At 47.0% G+C, this 18352-nt stretch overlaps 1 protein-coding gene across 1 annotated transcript; it reads right to left on the bottom strand.

Annotated features, from left to right (window-relative positions):
- Positions 1-619: 619 nt before the first annotated feature.
- Positions 620-7664, bottom strand: LOC147698336 (uncharacterized). The gene is made up of 3 exons (XM_086933427.1): positions 7636-7664; positions 4892-6414; positions 620-1354 (listed from the first exon to the last, which is right to left on the bottom strand). Exons 1-3 carry the CDS (start codon positions 7662-7664, stop codon positions 732-734), a joined length of 2175 nt encoding a protein of 724 aa, XP_086789553.1. The 3' UTR covers positions 620-731.
- Positions 7665-18352: the final 10688 nt, after the last annotated feature.

Consider the following 18352-nt stretch of genomic DNA (forward strand, 5'->3'; position numbering starts at 1 on the left):
AGGAGCCCGCTCTAGGCTTCTCTTCCCTGGGGATTTTATGCCGCAGCCATCTGTTTGGGAAACGCATCCTGAAGTGGCAACTAAGATTAGAACTCTTAACTCATGAATGTACCAGCCTTCCAACAAGTACATCATGCGTTTTTTTTTTTTTTTTTTTTTTAAAGGGGTGGGTGGGTGGGTGGGATTCTGTTTTTACTGAAAAACGCCCTCTCTATCTACCTACGCCTGCTCTCCTCACTAAAAAACGCCGTCTAATCTGCCCTAACGCTCTCCCTGCCTCGCACTCCTGGACCCTACCATCTGTGCAAAAATCCACAGGGGGAGACGTCTCACGCCGCTCGCCCCTGCGGAGCCATTGCCCATGAATTCAGACCACTCGCTTTGTTATAGCAGAAAAGGCCACTTTATTCAGGATATAAATAATCATAAAATTTCCCAACAGATCATCAATCATGTAACTTTGGCATTTGAACGCAAACCATTTATTTATTTATTTATTTATCTCATTTCATTCAAAATTTGGACTTTATACCGAAACCATCAACTAATCATCAATAACTTCCCCAACATTTTCCTTCCATTTTTTCCCCTCCATTGTTGTGTCTAATTCCCCCTATCTAACTAATAACTAGAGGAGCCCGCTCTAGGCTTCTCTTCCCTGGGGATTTTATGCCACCCAGGAAAACCAACGAGTTTTCCTGTCCCCACCTAAAATAGCACAAACATCTTGTTCATAACTTGGAATTGCACCAAACGTTGACCTGTAGTTCTTGTGCAAGCATGTCTCTTATTTCCACTAAATAGTATGCCATGCCTATCTGGGACAGATGGACCCCGTCATCCCGGAAAAGGTGGCTCTCGCTACCCGAGATGCCCTCATGTCGCAAAACCCCAATCTTCATAACCTTACAAAAAACTTTCATGGCTTTATTTAGTTTTCTCATGGCCTTTTCGACTGCTCCATGGGACCTGGCCTGCCGCCATGATTTTCTGTAAACGAACTCAGTCCAAAACACACGAGTGGTCGGCCAATTTATCCTTAAAACTGTCAAGTCAAGTTGCATTTGCTTGATGAGCGTGAGTCCTGACATTTTAACCAAGTCATTCTCACCCAGATGTATTACCAGTTGATCCGGGCATCCTCGTACGTGGAACATTTGCGATAGAGTAGGAAACAAATCAACCCACTTCATTCCTCCTTTACCCTTCCATACTACCTCGTGCGTCGCGCTAGGGATACCCAATGACCGTCCATAAATCTGCTTCTTCGCAAACAGGGCTGCCCACTTTATAAACGAATGTCCCACCATCCAGGTCTGTTTCTTAAACTTCGAATTCGCCCCCCGCACTGTACCTGGAATGAAATGAAAATTAGACCCACACAACCTATCATTTTTTTTTTTTTTTTTTTAAACAACAGCAAAATCATTTTCTAACATAACGTTTGTAGCTGCTAGATTTCCATCTGCCTATGCGATTTAGCAGATCCACACCTAAACCCAACCTGCCAGCCTCTGTAGCCACCCCTATCCGAAAAGAGTGTGTGGCAAAAAACTGCGGGTTTTCCCCCATAAAGGTCAGCGCTTTTCTTAACACCGCTAAGAATTGAGAACTTGTAATCTTCCTCCCAGATTCATGTATGAAAATCGGTCCCTTCTGAAACTTGTCCCCAGAAGCAAAATGAACCCACTCTTGCACCGGGCAACAATCTGCTACCCCACTCTTGTTCAGAAAGACCCACGTCCCTCGGCCTAGCTGATCTGTCTTCGACCTCCTCACCCAAATTCCCAATCTGTGTTCTCTTACCGAAATCTCAGCACTGGAGAAACCTGTGTCCTCTCCCACCCCCAAAACTTCCGACACCCTGAAAGCCCCACAGAACATCCAAATCATAGCTAACCTAAAACGCCCCACCTCCCAAAGATCATAACAAATTAAACCCAACTGATCTAACAACTTCTGCAATAAGTCAAACGTGATGGGAGCTTGCGGCTGCTGAACAACACTTGACCCCCTCTGTACACCTTTCAACATTCTTCTAACTAATTGATCCTCAACCGGGTCAAAACCCCAGAACAACTGACCGTAAAATGATAAACCTGACAGTTTTCCTGCTATGGTTGTATGTGACAAACCTTTATCTATGAGAGTCAAAACAAAATCACAGATACTACCTATGACCTTCCCCACTGACTCAGATCTGCCCAAACTCTGTGAGTACTGTACAAACTCTTGCCACGCCTGCACATAGCTTCTTCTAGTCGAAGGGGCAATGGACTGCTCGACTATCTGACATATCCTCACTCCCCTAGGGCCCATATGTTGTGCGGCACTGTCGTTTTGTGGAAATCTGCCCTTGGCGCCAGCTCGCGGAACTTCTGCCACTGAAATCGGGAAAGAGCATCAGCGATGGAGTTATTAACCCCTGGGACGTGTTTAGCCTTAAACATCATGTTGAAACTCAGACTTAAAAGCATAAACATCCTCAGTAGTTGCAACACTCTAACATCCTTAGCCTTTTGGTTATTTAACAAGTTCACCACTGCCATGTTGTCAACATGAAATAACACTGATCTGTTCTGAAATTCTTTGCCCCACACTAGCAATGCGCAATCAGTGGAAAGAGCTCCAAAAAGGCTATGCTCCTGCCTTGACTATTCCAATGTACTGGCCAACCCTCTGCACACCACCTGCCTTCCCAGAAGATACCAAAACCAATGGATCCCGCTGCATCTGAGTATATTTGAACTTGCCAAATGAAGTTGTCATCCACAAACTGTAAAGGTACACCATTAAAATTGTCCAGGAAGCACAGCCACACTCGCAAATCTTCCTTGATGTGTTTCGTCACTCGCACTCTGTGGTGTGGGAGATACGCTCCTGATAAAGCCATGCCTAGACGTCGACAAAACGTCCTCCCTGCCCTCACCACCCGGCAAGCAAAGTTCAGATAACCCAACAAACGCTGCACCTGCCTCACTTCAATCTTAGTGGTATCCATAATCGTGAGGAGAAAAGCCTTAATTTCACAAATTTTTCTCCATGGTAGGCGCACATACATCTGTTTGGTATCCAACTCTATGCCCAAAAAGGTTATGACTGTATCCGGTCCCTCAGTCTTTTCTGGTGCTAACGGGACCCCCAAAACTTCAGTCCATCTCTGAAAATGCATCAATGCCCGTTTACATTGCCCAGTGTTTGCTTTTCCTATGAACAGAAAGTCATCTAAGTAGTGACAACTGACACTTTCAGGACACGTCTGGGAAAAAATCCATTGTATGAATGTGCTGAACATTTCAAAAATCGCACAAGAGGCCGCACAGCCCATTGGCAATACCTTGTCGACAAAATAATGTCCTTCAAAGAACATTCCTAATAGTTCAAAGTCAGTAGGGTGAATGGGCATTAAACGAAAAGCAGATTGAATATCACATTTGGCCATTTCAGCTCCCTTGTCCATTTTTGTCACAAGCTCCATTGCCTCATCGACTGTTGTGTAGGATACTGATGTGTCGACTTCTGATATAAAATCATTGACAGATCCCCCCTCTGGCCAGGATAAATGCTGTATCATCCTATATTCTCCAGCAGCTTTCTTGGGAATAACTCCAAGAGGGGAGACCATCAGATTCGGCAAAGGGCAATGCCGGAAAGGGCCCGCTATTCTTCCAACTTCGATTTCAGTTGCAAGCTTCTTACAGACCACCTCCGGCAGTTCCTTCGCCGAACGTAAATTGTCAGCCCACCTCTGGTGCCTGGGTCCCTGGTATCCCAGTTTAAAACCTTCTTGAAACCCCCAGAACAATCGAGCTGCTGAATCAGTATCAGGATATCTATCCAACCAGGGCACTAAGTTGTTCAATTTAATTGGAGTAGGTGCCTTTCGGGAAAGTATGGAAAGGGGCACCTCTGCCTCTTGTTGCCCAGCCCCACTGCTCTGGGAACCGCTGCTGGTCACCGCCTCTGTAACCACCGAAATTCCCTGCCGGTGCATTACATTGCGTAAGCGGATGCCGTCCCCCACAATGGGAACAGTCGTGTTTGAAACGGCATAATGGCCTGTTGCACATGCCCCTGTTGTAATTCCAGCAGGCTCCTGTACCTGAAGAGAAACCTCTTCCCCCTGTACCCGCTCCAAATTGAGCGGGACGCCATAGAAAGGGCCGGTATGGGACTGGCAAGCCACTCGCTGTATGCGTCGTAGCTGATGGATGAGACGTGGACATCCATTGAAGCCACAACTCTGAATCCACATCACCCCAAGGCTTTTCTACACAGATGCTAATACGAGCTCTAAATTCCTCGTCATAATTCAGCCAAGAGTATCCACCAAAATGTGAATGTGCCTTCCTGACTATGTCCATATATTTGTACAAGGCCACAGATCTTTCAGGATACCTTTCACAGTAGATGCTCGCATAAATCAAGAAAGCTGAGGTCCAGTTCTCAATCGTGCGAGGCACCCTGGGACGTCGCGCCAACTCCCATTCTTCCTCTTTTGACCCCTCTTTGGCCTGTAGATCTCGGTGAAGCAACTTGAATATGTCTACAAACTCGTGATTCCAAATTCGCTGTTTAGTTTTTTCTGATAAGTGGGAACCCAAAGGCATCGCCAGACCCATATAGGGAAGCTTCTGCCTAACATTAACAGTTACTCTTTGATCGGACGCCGCCTCCTTCGTATTCCCTCCCACTGCGACCGGTAACTCCTGGGGTAAATCTAGCGTGCCTGTTGCTGTACTGGACGGCAGCTTACCTGGAACTGCCGCGGCACGTGGTACCACAATCTTTCTGCCCTCTCCTCCCCCCACAAACTCCACCACAGGTAGTTCCCTGACATTCACTCTGTCGCTCCGTCCCTCATCCCACACTGCCCACCATTGATGCTTACCGCATGGTAGCTGTCCTGCCCGCCGCTGTAATTCAGTCGGAGCCATCCGCTCTTGATAGTCCCGTGGTGTCACATTTTGAACCGAAGAGTCCGCACTTGACCTCTGGAACAACAAAGAAGAATTCGTTGCCCCCCCCCCAATCCTGACCTCTTTCCCCACATTGCCCCCAAAAATTTGTTTTGAATTTACACTCTTTTTGCTTTTCTTGAAATTCCCAGCCTGACTCCTGGATGCCTGACTAAACTCACCACTCCCTTGAAAACCAGCACTAGTCCCTGGGCAAGCCCCGTCTCCCACCCCCCCATCAAACTGTGACCAAATCAGACTTGAACTCCGCTCTTGAGGCCTATCTGATCGCACAAAATCCGCTCTGGATTCGCTAGAGTAAACTTGATCAAGCTCCCCAGTATACCTTGACACTATAGGGGCAGCCGCATTAACAAATGGCCCATTCAAAGAATTCACCATTTGTGCTTCAACCATGTCGCGCTGTGCTCTCGAGTTACCCACCTCTCTGGAAACATGGCGCACATTTTGTTTGTCAGTGAACATTGGGCGCTCCACCCAAAGCAACTGACCTTCTCCGCTCTCGCCCTGCGCGCTCTTCCTGTGTGGAATATCATATGGTGAAGGGCGTGCACATGGAAAAACATATTGAGTGTCCCATTGCCCGGCGTCTTGATCCCTAGACAAAAGTCCATGTCCTTGGTCCTGCTCGCACTCTACTTCTGAGTCAGTCTCTTCATAATATTCTTCTTCTACCTCAGAATCACTCACATCCTGAGTCCCCTGACCTGAGCCATCTCGCTGACCTGTCTGATGCCCCACCGCCGAATCCAATGGGGGCTTCCTCGCTCCAGTCTCCACCACTCTTGTCAGCCTGGCACTATTCTGAGGTATAGGGATAGGAATCAGCTGAATGAGGGGGGCACTGGTGGGTTGCGTGTCATAAACTATTTCTTCTTCGCTGTCGCTTGAATATGCCACTAAAGAACCCGACCCCCCTTTCATGATGAAGTTCTGACTGGCAGAACTCTGCATATAGTCCTTGCCCGTCGCATCCCGCACGGGAAGACAGCTAAAGGGGTGGGAAGGTAATGCCAACCCCTGTTCACCTATTCTGTCTTGCGTAAGGGCCACCTTCTTAATCGCTTTTTCTTTCCCTTTTCTCTTCAGGGCTACCTGTGTACCCTTCTTAGCCGCTCCTGAAGGTACCCCCGCCACCTGCACATTTACCTCAGCTCCAAAGTCACTTGCTGCCTTCTGCCGTGTGAGGGAAGACGCTTTACGCTCCTCTGTACCCCGTTCTATCTCCACAGGTCTTAAGGCTGCTTCCGCACCCGCGCTCAAGGAACGAGCTCTCACCTTCTTCTTCTTGACAGAAGCCGGTTGACAGGCTTCAATGGCAATTTGAACCCCTTTTGCCGCTTGTCTCCGTGGTGGGCGCTTCGGGGGGAGCATTTCCTCAAGTGCTGCTTGTGTCAGCATGTCCTCCCTACCTTCCTGCTGTATTACCCTTAAGAGGAAGGGGTCCCGTGACCAGAATGCAGAAATAACAAATTTACACCATTTGTATTCAACAATTCCAATAAAGAGAAAACTGTTTTAAAGAAGCAAAAAAAGATTTTAATTCGAGATTGCATACATCCTAATCAATGGATATCTCACTTATTAGGTACATCCTTTTGGTATCACAATTTATATACAATGCGTGCCCACATTCACAACAGGAGGGGGGTGGCGTGAGGGAAAGTGTGGGGGGTAGGATATGTGTGATCTGATTCATTCAGTGACAAGTCTTATTGTAAGCTTCTAAGACAATGTACATGCGGTCCCTGAAAAACAGGGCCACAATTAGTGGCTCCTAAAAGAGTCCAAATTAATCAATGATAGAGATCGGCCTAACTCCGTTGTAGCCGTTAGTGTCTGATTGGGGGCCGGAGTTGGTCGTGGGTGATGTAGTCGTCTACGTTTCGACCCAATACATGTAGGTTTCTTTTCCTTACAGGAGGGTCTTCTTCAGGACAAGCAGTGTTGTGGGTGGGCAACCACCTGGGGAGTAATTGGAAAAGCGAATTAGAAAACCACCAATCCTGTATTTTGTTTCATAGGATGGTAGTTCCAGATAAATAAATTAACACTACGTTAACGTAGTGTTAATTTATTTATCTGGAACTACCAAGGAAAAGGAACCTACATGTATTGGGTCGAAACGTAGACGACTACATCACCCACGACCAACTCCGGCCCCCAATCAGACACTAACGGCTACAACGGAGTTAGGCCGATCTCTATCATTGATTAATTTGGACTCTTTTAGGAGCCACTAATTGTGGCCCTGTTTTTCAGGGACCGCATGTACATTGTCTTAGAAGCTTACAATAAGACTTGTCACTGAATGAATCAGATCACACATATCCTACCCCCCACACTTTCCCTCACGCCACCCCCCTCCTGTTGTGAATGTGGGCACGCATTGTATATAAATTGTGATACCAAAAGGATGTACCTAATAAGTGAGATATCCATTGATTAGGATGTATGCAATCTCGAATTAAAATCTTTTTTTGCTTCTTTAAAACAGTTTTCTCTTTATTGGAATTGTTGAATACAAATGGTGTAAATTTGTTATTTCTGCACTCTGGTCACGGGACCCCTTCCTCTTATTCTATATTACTACCCAGGTCCCTACTGACTATATTGGGTTCAACCCTGTTTCTTATAACAACGTATTACCCTTAAGGCAGCTATTAAATTTTCACTCATATCCATTTCTCCCCTTCAACAAAACCCTCCTTTTCTCTCACTAAATACACTATTTTCTACAGTAATATCAATATAAACACTATCTACGCTCACTATTCTGTTTTTACTGAAAAACGCCCTCTCTATCTACCTACGCCTGCTCTCCTCACTAAAAAACGCCGTCAAATCTGCCCTAACGCTCTCCCTGCCTCGCGCTCCTGGACCCTACCATCTGTGCAAAAATCCACAGGGGGAGACGTCTCGCGCCGCTCGCCCCTGCGGAGCAATTGTCAGAATCTGCTGCTTTGCTGCTCGTTGCATTCAATACATTTTAAGCAGTGGTGGAACTTCCACCACCATTGGTTACACGTTCAAAGATGGCGACCGTGATCGGGTCCTGATTTTTGTTTTTGCACATCTATATACTTTTTCGCCTGTCTCAAATATGGCGCCTCTTATCAAGGCTTTTAGAGCATATGCCGCCTTTCAACAGTTTGCGTGTATTCTGGCAGACTGGTAGGTTTTTATTTTTATTTATCTATATTTTTTACACAGGTTAGGCGAGATTTCCGTCAGCTTCATATTGCCTACAGTAGTGTTGGAGGGTGGTACTCTAACGGTACTTTGATGTCCATTGTCTCTCTCTCTCTTCTTCCTTGGATTGCCATGATTTTTAATTTACTAGATTGCATGTTTTTGTTCTTAATCTTCTTGTTTTGGACACCTGTCACCTGCTACACAGCATGGTGTTATTGATGATTAATGACGTGTTTTTGACATTTATCGTTTAAATTGTTTCTTGAATATAAGGTGCCACTCCTGACTCAATCCCTGTGTTTCACATGTGTGTCTTGTTATTTCAGATAGCACCTGTGTGCTAAATTATGTGGTAAATACCACCCTCCAACAGCTGGCAACCATGTATGCGACGTGCATAAGAATTTCCAGACTGCAAGGAGAGGGGAAATTCCCCTGTGGCTGTAGCTGGAGGTCGCCCCTCGCTGGCTCTTCCTGACTGAACCACCGGATATCCACGAGTAAGTCAAAGAGTTTTTTGCTTTTTCTCCTAGCCTTGCTTTGGTGTAGTGTCTGGCTGTGGTTAGTTGGGGGCCTGCAGGTGTAGCGCAGCCTAAGCCACCGTTCCTTGCTGACTGGTGTCTTGCCACGAAAACAAACCTCTGTTTTAAAACTAAGCACGTGAGCAGGCACTGTGCTAGGATTTATTGTATAAAGTCGATGTTTGAGGTTGTGGTTTTCTGGGTTTCCTGTGCACGTTTTAATATTTCGTATTTGCTTTTATTTCGCCTGAGGAGTGAGATATAAAAGCTCTCAATTCTTGCATGGTTTCAGGGTGAGAGTCCCTAAAGTTTTAAACTGTCCTTGTATTGTGACAGGGAGAGGAGAGTGCGTCTGGCAGCTCTCAGCTTTTGTATGGTTTCAGGGTGAGAGTCGTTAAAGTTTTCAACTGTCCTTATATTGTGTCAGGTAGATGAGAGTGTGTCTGGCCGCTCTCAGCTTTTGCATGGTTTCAGGGTGAGAGTCCCTAAAGTTTTCAACTGTCCTTGTATTGTGACAGGCAGATGAGAGTGTGTCTGGCCGCTCTCAGCTTTTGCATGGTTTCAAGGTGAGAGTCCCTAAAGTTTTCAACTGTCCTTATATTGTGTCAGGTAGACGAGAGTGCGTCTGGCAGCTCTCAGCTTTTGCATGGTTTCAGGGTGAGAGTCCCTGCAGTTTTCAACTGTCCTTGTATGGTGACTGGTAAGGGAGGTTTAGTGCTAAAAGTATTAGAAATCTCCAGCCTCTGCTGAACTAAAGAGTTAAAATATGTCAATGGTTAATAGACAAAATATTAGCTTTGTGAAATGGTGGCCGGCTAGCTCCTCATATAATAAAATTAGCATTTCTAACAGTGTAGCAGAATAAAGAGGAAGTACTTCACTTTCGAAACTAGTTCCCTTCTCGGTTTCCTTCTTTTTCAGTCAAAGAGAAAAATAAACTTTTCTTATCTATTATCATATCTTACATTGTAAGAATTCGTCTTTTCATTCTGTTTTCTGGTAAAAGAGTGCACAGTCTTGACTTCTAATTAATTGTGAAACAATTGCCGATTCTTTTTTTCTCAAAAAAATATAGTTGCCTGTTATCATGGGTAACTCATGGTTTTTCTATCTTCATGTTTTCAAGTAACTCTTGTGTTTCCTTCTAAAATCGGTACCTGGGGCAATGACTGAGTGATTCCTTCTTGTTATACAAATTGTCCTCTTTCTTTTAGCGATTATGATCCAGGTGTATAAGAGTGTATGTTTATATGTTGTGTGCATTTCGGAGTGCTCAATTCTGCTAAATATATGTGTTCCCTGTTAGTGTGAGCTCAAAATTCCCCTCCTTGTCCCCTGTCCATAACATGTTGGTAGAATATGAAAATTTTAAAGTGCATCGTTACATCTATCTTAAAAACACCAGCTTAACTTCCTGTTAATAAAGCCTTTGGAAAAGATTAAAATAGGCTCACCAATTAACATACTGGACTGTGAATAAATTAAAAGTTTCTTTTTCTCCTATCTCTCTGAAAAGCCAACAATTAAAAGCACTCTTGGACACAACTCACACTTAACCCCCTGCGCCTATCTACCACAAATAAAAGCAGGAATATAACAATTCAATTTCCTCTCTAAAACAAAGAGGTTTAGTGCATGGCTGGTCCGAAAGCAGTGGGTTAACTCAATTGATTGTTCAGTCCAGTGGCAGATAGCGGTTGGAGGAGGTATTTAGCAGAGAACTCTAGAACCGAAGGACGTGCTTGCGACTTCTGGCCTGACTGAAACCAAGCTGTAATTGCCAAAGTTCCAAGGGGGCATCTGCAAAGGGAAAACACTAGTCGGACAGACTGGTCCTCCGACTTCTGGCTTGTCTGGGAAGAGGTTGAAGATCTGGAAGCTTGTGGGCACCTGGACAGTGAGAAGAAGAGGGCTCCTTATGGACATTTTTCCTTTTAAGTTCTACAACCTTAAATAGTAAAGGCAAATAGGAAAAAGGACTGTTGCTTCTTTGACAAACATGATACTTTTAGCGGACTGGTTCAAAAAAGAGAAGCAGCTGTGCTAAAATTACATTTTTGGTCAGCACTAGGAAGGTTTGCAAACGAAAACAGTGAAAGAACTGAAGTGATCCTCCACCTACTCCTAAACAGACGGGTTGCTGTATTTAACAGTGGAACAGACACAATAACTTCGATAACTGCGCATCAAAGTGACATTCTATTAACAGTTTGGGACATGCTGGGAATAGATACAACAGTAACACGGGAAGTGAGGGTGTCCCTACTGACTTTGACAAGGCTACTGCAGTGGCCATACATGTCACAGGACTTGCCTAGCTTTTCCAGATTCTACACACCCAGATCTAGTCTGGGCAAATTGCTCACAGGGATCCTCCATTCCTGAAAGCTTGCAGTATACACGCTCCTTGTGTTCACCTGGCACTCCAGTAACAATTGAAAACTGGTGGGATTCTTCAACAGGATCCAACTACTCTGGAGGGCCCATAGAGGGAGCCCACAGCACATCCTCATGCACAGCAACGACACTCATATGTAACTCTGATGAATCAGTAGAACAAACTGACTCTCAAGGGTCCAACTCTCCAGGCTTCAGGGGTCAACAACAAGGAGGGGAACACACATTAATTCCAGAGGTAGACTATACTTACCCAGAAAGCCTAATTAACCATCTCATCTCGCGCCCTCTAACATCACCTGAAGAGCAAAATACAGTGCGTGACACAGAGGCAGCATTACAACACTGGAGAGACTAGGGGATGAAAGTGGCATCAGTAGAATCCCCAGCAATACAGATTGTTGTGTACCTCATTAACAACCACAACACAGGTCTCAGAAGGCGGCCTTGCATCCTTCATTCCGGAAACACCCTTAACAAGTGCAGTCCTCCTAACCGTGTTCCAGGTTTTAGGCATCGATATTAGACAGGAGCAGCAGGTGAGGCTAACAATAGTCCCCGCCTACGTCTCACAGTTACATACAAGAACAGCCCTATAAATGAAAGTCAACATGGCTACTCCATAGCCATGGGGAGCGACCCTTGACCCTGCTTGCAGGTCAGGCCGCTCCCCACACCGCACAGCACCGCCTGTGCGTCCTTGACTCTAGGACCGCTGCTGTCGCTTCTGTGAGTTCGTTCCCCCTGTGTCTGCCTGCCCCCATTTTTTTGACTTGCTGCCCTGTCTTAATTTTGCTGTCTTTTGTTATTGCATTGCCTCTCCTGTACTTCTTGTGCTGTTTTGCCCCTTTTTTGCCGCCTTTTTCCCTCTTGCTTCTGTTCACCCGTAATCACCCGCTGCTGCTTCCCTGCGGCCCCACCCCCGCTCGCCTAGTCGCCAGCCTGTTCCTGCCTCCCAGCTGCTCCTCCCTTTCACCTCACCATATATGGCAGCCGCTGCACGGCCGTGCAGCAGATGCGCCGCTGGCGTGCCGAAGGCGCGTCTATGGCAAGCCCGTCTGCACCCATCTGTGCCTAGACCACGCCCAGCGCCAGGACCCCTGGCCCTCGCGTATGCCACGACGCCCACCTCTGCTACGACTCCAGCACCCTCAATGGACTCAATGACAGACGATCACGCACCTGCTGCCTAGCCACCCCAAAACGCACCCAAGGACCCTTCTCCTGCCGGAACCGCAGCTTCGCCAGCATCCGGCCCACCAACCCACCTACCAAAGAACCCAACTACCTTAGATGCATCCTGCTCAACAACCGCTCCGCACGCAAACACGCCGTGGAACTCTGGGACCTACTGGACTCCAACACCCCAGATGTCGCCTTCCTGACGGAGACCTGGCTGAACCCCTTCTCGGCACACGATATCGCCATAGCCATCCCGGAAGGCTATAAGATCACCCGCAGGGACCGCATCAATGGAGTAGGAGGAGGAATTGCCATTGTCCACAGGAACATACTCGAAGTCTCAACCAACACCGACGACACCCTCAGCACCGCCGAACACCTGCACTTCCAGATTCACACTGATCCCAACACCACTCTCAGAGGAACCCTCGTCTATAGACCCCCCGACCCCGAGCACAGTACAGCGTCTCCATCACCGACCTCGTCAGCATACAAGCCCTCGCCTCCACAGACTACATCCTCCTCGGGGACCTGAACTTCCACCTCGAGAACAACAATGACACCAAATCCTCCACCCTGATTGACAACTTTGCCAACCTCGGACTCAGACAACTCATCACTACACCCACCCACTCCACCGGCCACACAATTGACCCCATCTTCTCTGCAAGCTCCCACGTCTCCTTCAACCACACCACCGAGCTCCACTGGACAGACCACCGCTGCATCCACTTCCCCTTCCGGAAACCCACCACACACCACCCCACCCAACAGATGCCGCCCCACTACTTGAGCAAAGTCATGAAGACCAGCTGTCCACCACCCTCGCCCGTAGCCCACCCGCAGATCCGACCGACCCCGACACTGCCGCTCACAACCTCAGACAGTGGATCAACAACTGTGCCAACACCCTCACCCCGCTCATGAAGTCCTCCAACACCCACACCAGCAAGAAAGCCAGCTGGTTCACCGAAGACCTCCAGCACCCCAAGCGAACCTGCCGAAAACTCGAAAAAACTGGATCCGTGAACGAACACCGGAAAGCTACACAGCCCACAAGAACGCCACCCACAGACAACACCACCTCATCAAATCCGCCAAAAGGACCTCCTTCAAAGACCACCTAGACAACAGCGCACACAACAGCAAAGAGCTCTTCAACATTGTGAAGGAACTCTCCAAACCCCAGCTCCAACACCAACGACATCCCAGCTCAGCAAGACCTGTGCGACTCGCTGGCCACCTTCTTCCATCACAAGATCGCAGACATCCACAACAGCTTCAACGCCGTACCCACCCCGGCATCAACTGAGACCCCCGCTCCCACGACCACCACCCGCACTAACAGCCTGCTCGCCTGGACCAACATCAATGACGACACCATCAAGATCATAAACACCATCCACTCTGGATCCCCGGAAGACACCTGCCCACACCACATCTTTAACAAAGCCTGCAGCACCATCGCACCCCATCTCCGGAAAACCATCAACATCTCCTTCGAGACAGCGACCTTCCCGGAGAGCTGGAATCACTCAGAGTTCAACGCCCTACTCAAGAAACCCATGGCGGACCACAAGGACCTCAAGAACTTCCGACCCATCTCCCTGCTCCCGTTCCTGGAAAAGGTCCCCGAAAAGGCCGTCAACAAACAACTGACCAGCTTCCTCGAGGAGAACAGCATCCTGGACCCGTCCCAGTACGGGTTCCACAGCGACCACAGCACCGAAACTGCCCTCTTAGCTGCCACCGATTACATAAGGACCCTGCTAGACAACGGAGAAACCGTGGCCCTCATCCTCCTGGACCTATCAGCCGCCTTTGACAAGGTCTGCCACCACACACTACGAACACGGCTCTACGACGCCGGAATCCAAGAGAAGGCCCTGGACTGGACCTCCTCCTTCATCTCTGGCAGAACACAGAGCGCCCGCCTCCCCACCCTTCCGCTCCAAAGCCAGCGGGATCATCTGAGGCATACTAGCAGCATGTACAAAGGGACCCCCTCAACAAGATTAATTGTGGCCAAGGAACAGAGGGGAGAAGAAAAACATCACTATGAAAGGGTTGTTCCTTCAATGGCCATACACTTCAAATATTGATATACATCCTACTTGTTAGAACTTGGTGACAAAGTTATTCTAGACAATATTTATTTCAACATTTCTTTTATTCTCATTTTATATGATTTCTTATTATTAGATTTGTAGAAAATTATTTCATCATGAATACATTTTTTTGAAGAATATTTTTTCTTTTCTAATACATGTAAACAAATATCACAAAAATAGCTATAAATATGTACAAAAACATGTGACACAGGTTATTTAAAAGGACACCACCTGATACCATACACACAAACTCAAAATCCTACCATTCTCACACCCATACTTCATTCAAAGCACACCATCAAGGAAAAAGGGGAAGAAACGTATTACTTACCTGTAACAGCAGTTATCCAGTATCGGTGTCTTTCATAGATTCACATGCCTGAATCATTCCCCGTCGTCGAGACGGGAGCATCCGGTACATAGAAAAGTAATGTCCTATAGAGAAAAATAGGCCTAAGGGCCTCACCTTAGTAGCCTATCCTTGTCCTTATGTAAAAAGGACCAAACTCTTAGAGCCAGCCAATCAGCTATCACCTCCCTCTAGAACCTTCCTGACAGGAGCCTCAGTCTCTCAGATTTTCGTACGCACCAAGCTAGGTAGGCGTAATACAGTTAGAGAGAAACGTAAGTCCTTCCAGGGGAGGCGGGAGGGTTGCATGTGAATCTATGAAAGACACCAATACTGGATAACTGCTGTTACAGGTAAGTAACGCGTTTCTTATCCAGTATTAGGGGTGTCTTTCATAGATTCACATGCCTGAATGAGAGTAGTCAGCAATACATTATGCACATTTCTGATGTAATCATGCTATATAGTCATTTTAGATAATACACATATTACCATGCGACTTTGAAACATTAGCATACATCAATATATCATAACAGCAAGAGATGTGCATACTAGGATGGCGGGATGTTAGAAGGCTCACCTCACTGGAATAGATGGCGAAGCACCGGCCGGCCCACTGCTGCATCCTTCAGAAGTTCAGCATCCAGGCAGTAGTGCCCAGTAAAGGTATGCAGCGACTTCCATGTTGTCGCCCTGTAAATGATAATGACTGGCACCCCTGCAAAGAGAACCATAGAAGTGGACATAGCTTCCATGGAGTGCGCTCTCGCTTTGGAATGCAATGACTTTCCAACTTGGTCATGACAAAAAGCAATGGCTGCAGAAATCCATCGGGAGATGCTCTGCTAGGCAAGCGGCAGACTCTTCCTAGGTCTGCTGGAAGCTACGAATAACTGGTTAGATTTCCTGAATGTTTTCGTTTTGTCAACTTAAAATTGTAAACATTGCTGGAGATCCAAGGAAAAAAACAGCGATCTCTCAGCTGCCGTGCTTGGGTTTGGCAAAAAGGAACGCATAACCACAGGTTCATTTAGGTGGAAGTCCGACGGAACTTTTGAGATAAATCTAGGATTGGACCTCAGAATTACTCTGTCGTTATTAAACTGTAGCAAAGGATCCTGGATCCAAAACCGCCTGTAGCTCACTGACCCTCCTTGCGGATTTGAGCGCCATGTGGAGTGCTGAGTGTGCACGAGACATACTTTAGGTCAGCTCCGTGTACTGGTTCAAATGGATGTTTCATGAGCTGGTTAAGAACCACATTGAGATGCCGGGAGGTGGCAACCCCCCTACTGGCGGGAAAGATCTATATAATCGTTTTAGAACTTGGTTAATCAACCCGCTTGACCAGAGCGATGGACTCGTTGAAATTCTTTTATAACGAGATATTGCTTCTAAGTGTTCCTTTATGGAGGAGTGGGCTAGGTCCGACTGTGCCACATGTAATAGATAAGGTAATATTTGCTCCGGTGAAGTGGAGAAAAGCCGAATCTCGTGATCCACACCCCAAACACAAAAGCACTTCCATGTCAGGGAATATGTTTAGGTGCTATCCGCCCTTGCTCTGGTAAGAATGTCTACAGTCATGTGGAATATTCAGATTGTGGAACTCTGAACTCAGGGGCCAGGCGGGCAACCTGAGAGGCTTCAGATCCGGATGTTGAGCTTGATTATTGTTCATTGTAAGCAGCGATAGATACTGCCACAGGTGGACCGGCGGCTGCAGGGATAGACGGTGGAGCTCTGTGAACCAATGTTGCCTCGGCCAAGTTGGGGCTATTAAAATTAGGATACAAGGCTCCACCCAAATTTTCTTGAGGACCCTGGTAAGTATCGGGAATGGCGGAAAGGCCTACGTTGCGCCATGCGATGGGAGATGCATTCCCTAGAGACCCTGACTGGGGTTGCCAATTTGCGAAATGTGGCCGTTTGGCGTTCATTCTCATCGCAAATAGATCTATTTGCGGCGTGCTTTATCTGGAGAAGATGTGGCCAATGATTTGTTGGTCTAGTTCCCACTCGTGTGACAATGTTTTCTGTCTGCTCGACGTATTGGTGAGCCCATTGTTTGGCGTGCTTTATCTGGAGAAGATGTGGCCAATGATTTGTTGGTCTAGTTCCCACTCGTGTGACGATGTTTTCTGTCTGCTCAACATATTGGTGAGCCCATTGTTTGTCTTATTTTTGGCAGGCAAGCTGGAAGGGCCAGGAAGACCGCCCTCAGTTCAAGCAGATTGATATGTTGTTTCTTCTGTATAGGAGACCACCTTTTGCATATCTGTAACTCTGGCAGAAAAACTCCAGAACTTTCCAAAAAGACGCCTTTTGTGACGACATAAGGAACAGCTGGAAGTAGGAATGACAAGCCTTGAGACAGGTTTTGAGATGATATCCGCCATTGCAGGACTCCGACCATGTGAGGATTCACTTTAATGTGGTCGTCGGATGACCCTGTGCATTGGACCCACTGCTTCGGGAGCGCCTCCTGTAGAGGTCTCATTCGTAGTTGACAGTGAGGAATCAGGAGGATACACAATCACTCTCTGGATGGGAAGCTTTGTTGACTGCGTGTGCAGGGTTGCACCTAGGAAACTGATGTGGTGAGAAGGTTTCAGCACCGAATTTTCCTGATTAAGGGAGAGATCCAAGCAATCGTAAGCTTGAAACAGGCGTTGGAAGACCTGGACACGTCTTCTAAGGATGAAGCCTTGACCAGCCAGTCATTCAAATACTGAAAGACTTGGTGTCTGAGATATGCCGCCACCGGGGAACGGTATTTTGTGAATATGTGCGGCGCAGACTTAAGCTCTAAAGGCAGAACACGAACTGCAAGTGTCCGCCCACTACTGCAAGTCGTGAGTACTTTCAGCGATTCCCGTGAATTGGGATCTGGAAGTAAGCGTCCTGTTCGCAAGACCTCCTTGATTACCATGCGAAACATCTGCTTCTTTAGGAATTTGTTGATGGCCCTGAAGTCCAAGATTGGTTTCCAACTCTTATCTTTTTTCTGGATCAAAAAGAAGCGGGAATAAAACCCTTTCCCCTTATGAGGAGGAGGAACTCTCGCTAAAGCTCCTTTCTACAGCATAATCCAGATCTCTCGCAGAAGCAGCCGTATCTTTTGATATCTCCTCTGTCCTATCCTTGAAAGGACAACTTCTCAAAGGAATATTGCTTGTTTTGCCATTGCTGGCGCTGAAGGCATCGTGGTCTACTCTGGCCTGCAGAGCAGGAAGACTTGTAGTGATAATTTCCTCGGAAGGAAGATCGTCTTCTTCCTCCATTTCTAAAAAAGGACTGGTTCTTATACTGAAGAGTGCCCAAAACTCTCGCATTGTCTCCTTTGTTAACTTTTTGGACGGAAAGAGACCTATTTGGATACGCAAGTCCGCTGCTCCAGCCAACTGGCGGAACCCTGTCATCATCTAGCAGATTCCTCCCTACTTCTTCTTTGAATGAATCTGGCAATTCCGACAGGTATGGGGAATGTGTGCCCGCAATTGTCCATGATAGCCTCCCAAGAGCACTAGAGTGGTCACTGAGGAAAATTGTTCCCAATGTTGTTCACTCTTATTCCTTCCCTATCCGGAGGAGGCGACAACGGGGCCGAAGGATTCC

The sequence above is a fragment of the Lissotriton vulgaris genome, chromosome 8 (genome assembly GCF_964263255.1).
Source record: "Lissotriton vulgaris chromosome 8, aLisVul1.2, whole genome shotgun sequence".
NCBI classification, from domain to species: Eukaryota; Metazoa; Chordata; class Amphibia; order Caudata; family Salamandridae; genus Lissotriton; species Lissotriton vulgaris.

Bases quoted from the DNA above. Each gene is read 5' to 3' on its own strand.
- LOC147698336 (XM_086933427.1), bottom strand. From the start codon at position 7,664: ATGGATATGAGTGAAAATTTAATAGCTGC. The intron at 6,415-7,635 runs CTTAAGGGTAAT...GGACCCCTTCCT, and splicing joins AGTGAAAATTTAATAGCTGC to CTTAAGGGTAATACAGCAGG. The intron at 1,355-4,891 runs GTAAGCATCAAT...ATTTCATTCCAG, and splicing joins GGCAGGACAGCTACCATGCG to GTACAGTGCGGGGGGCGAAT.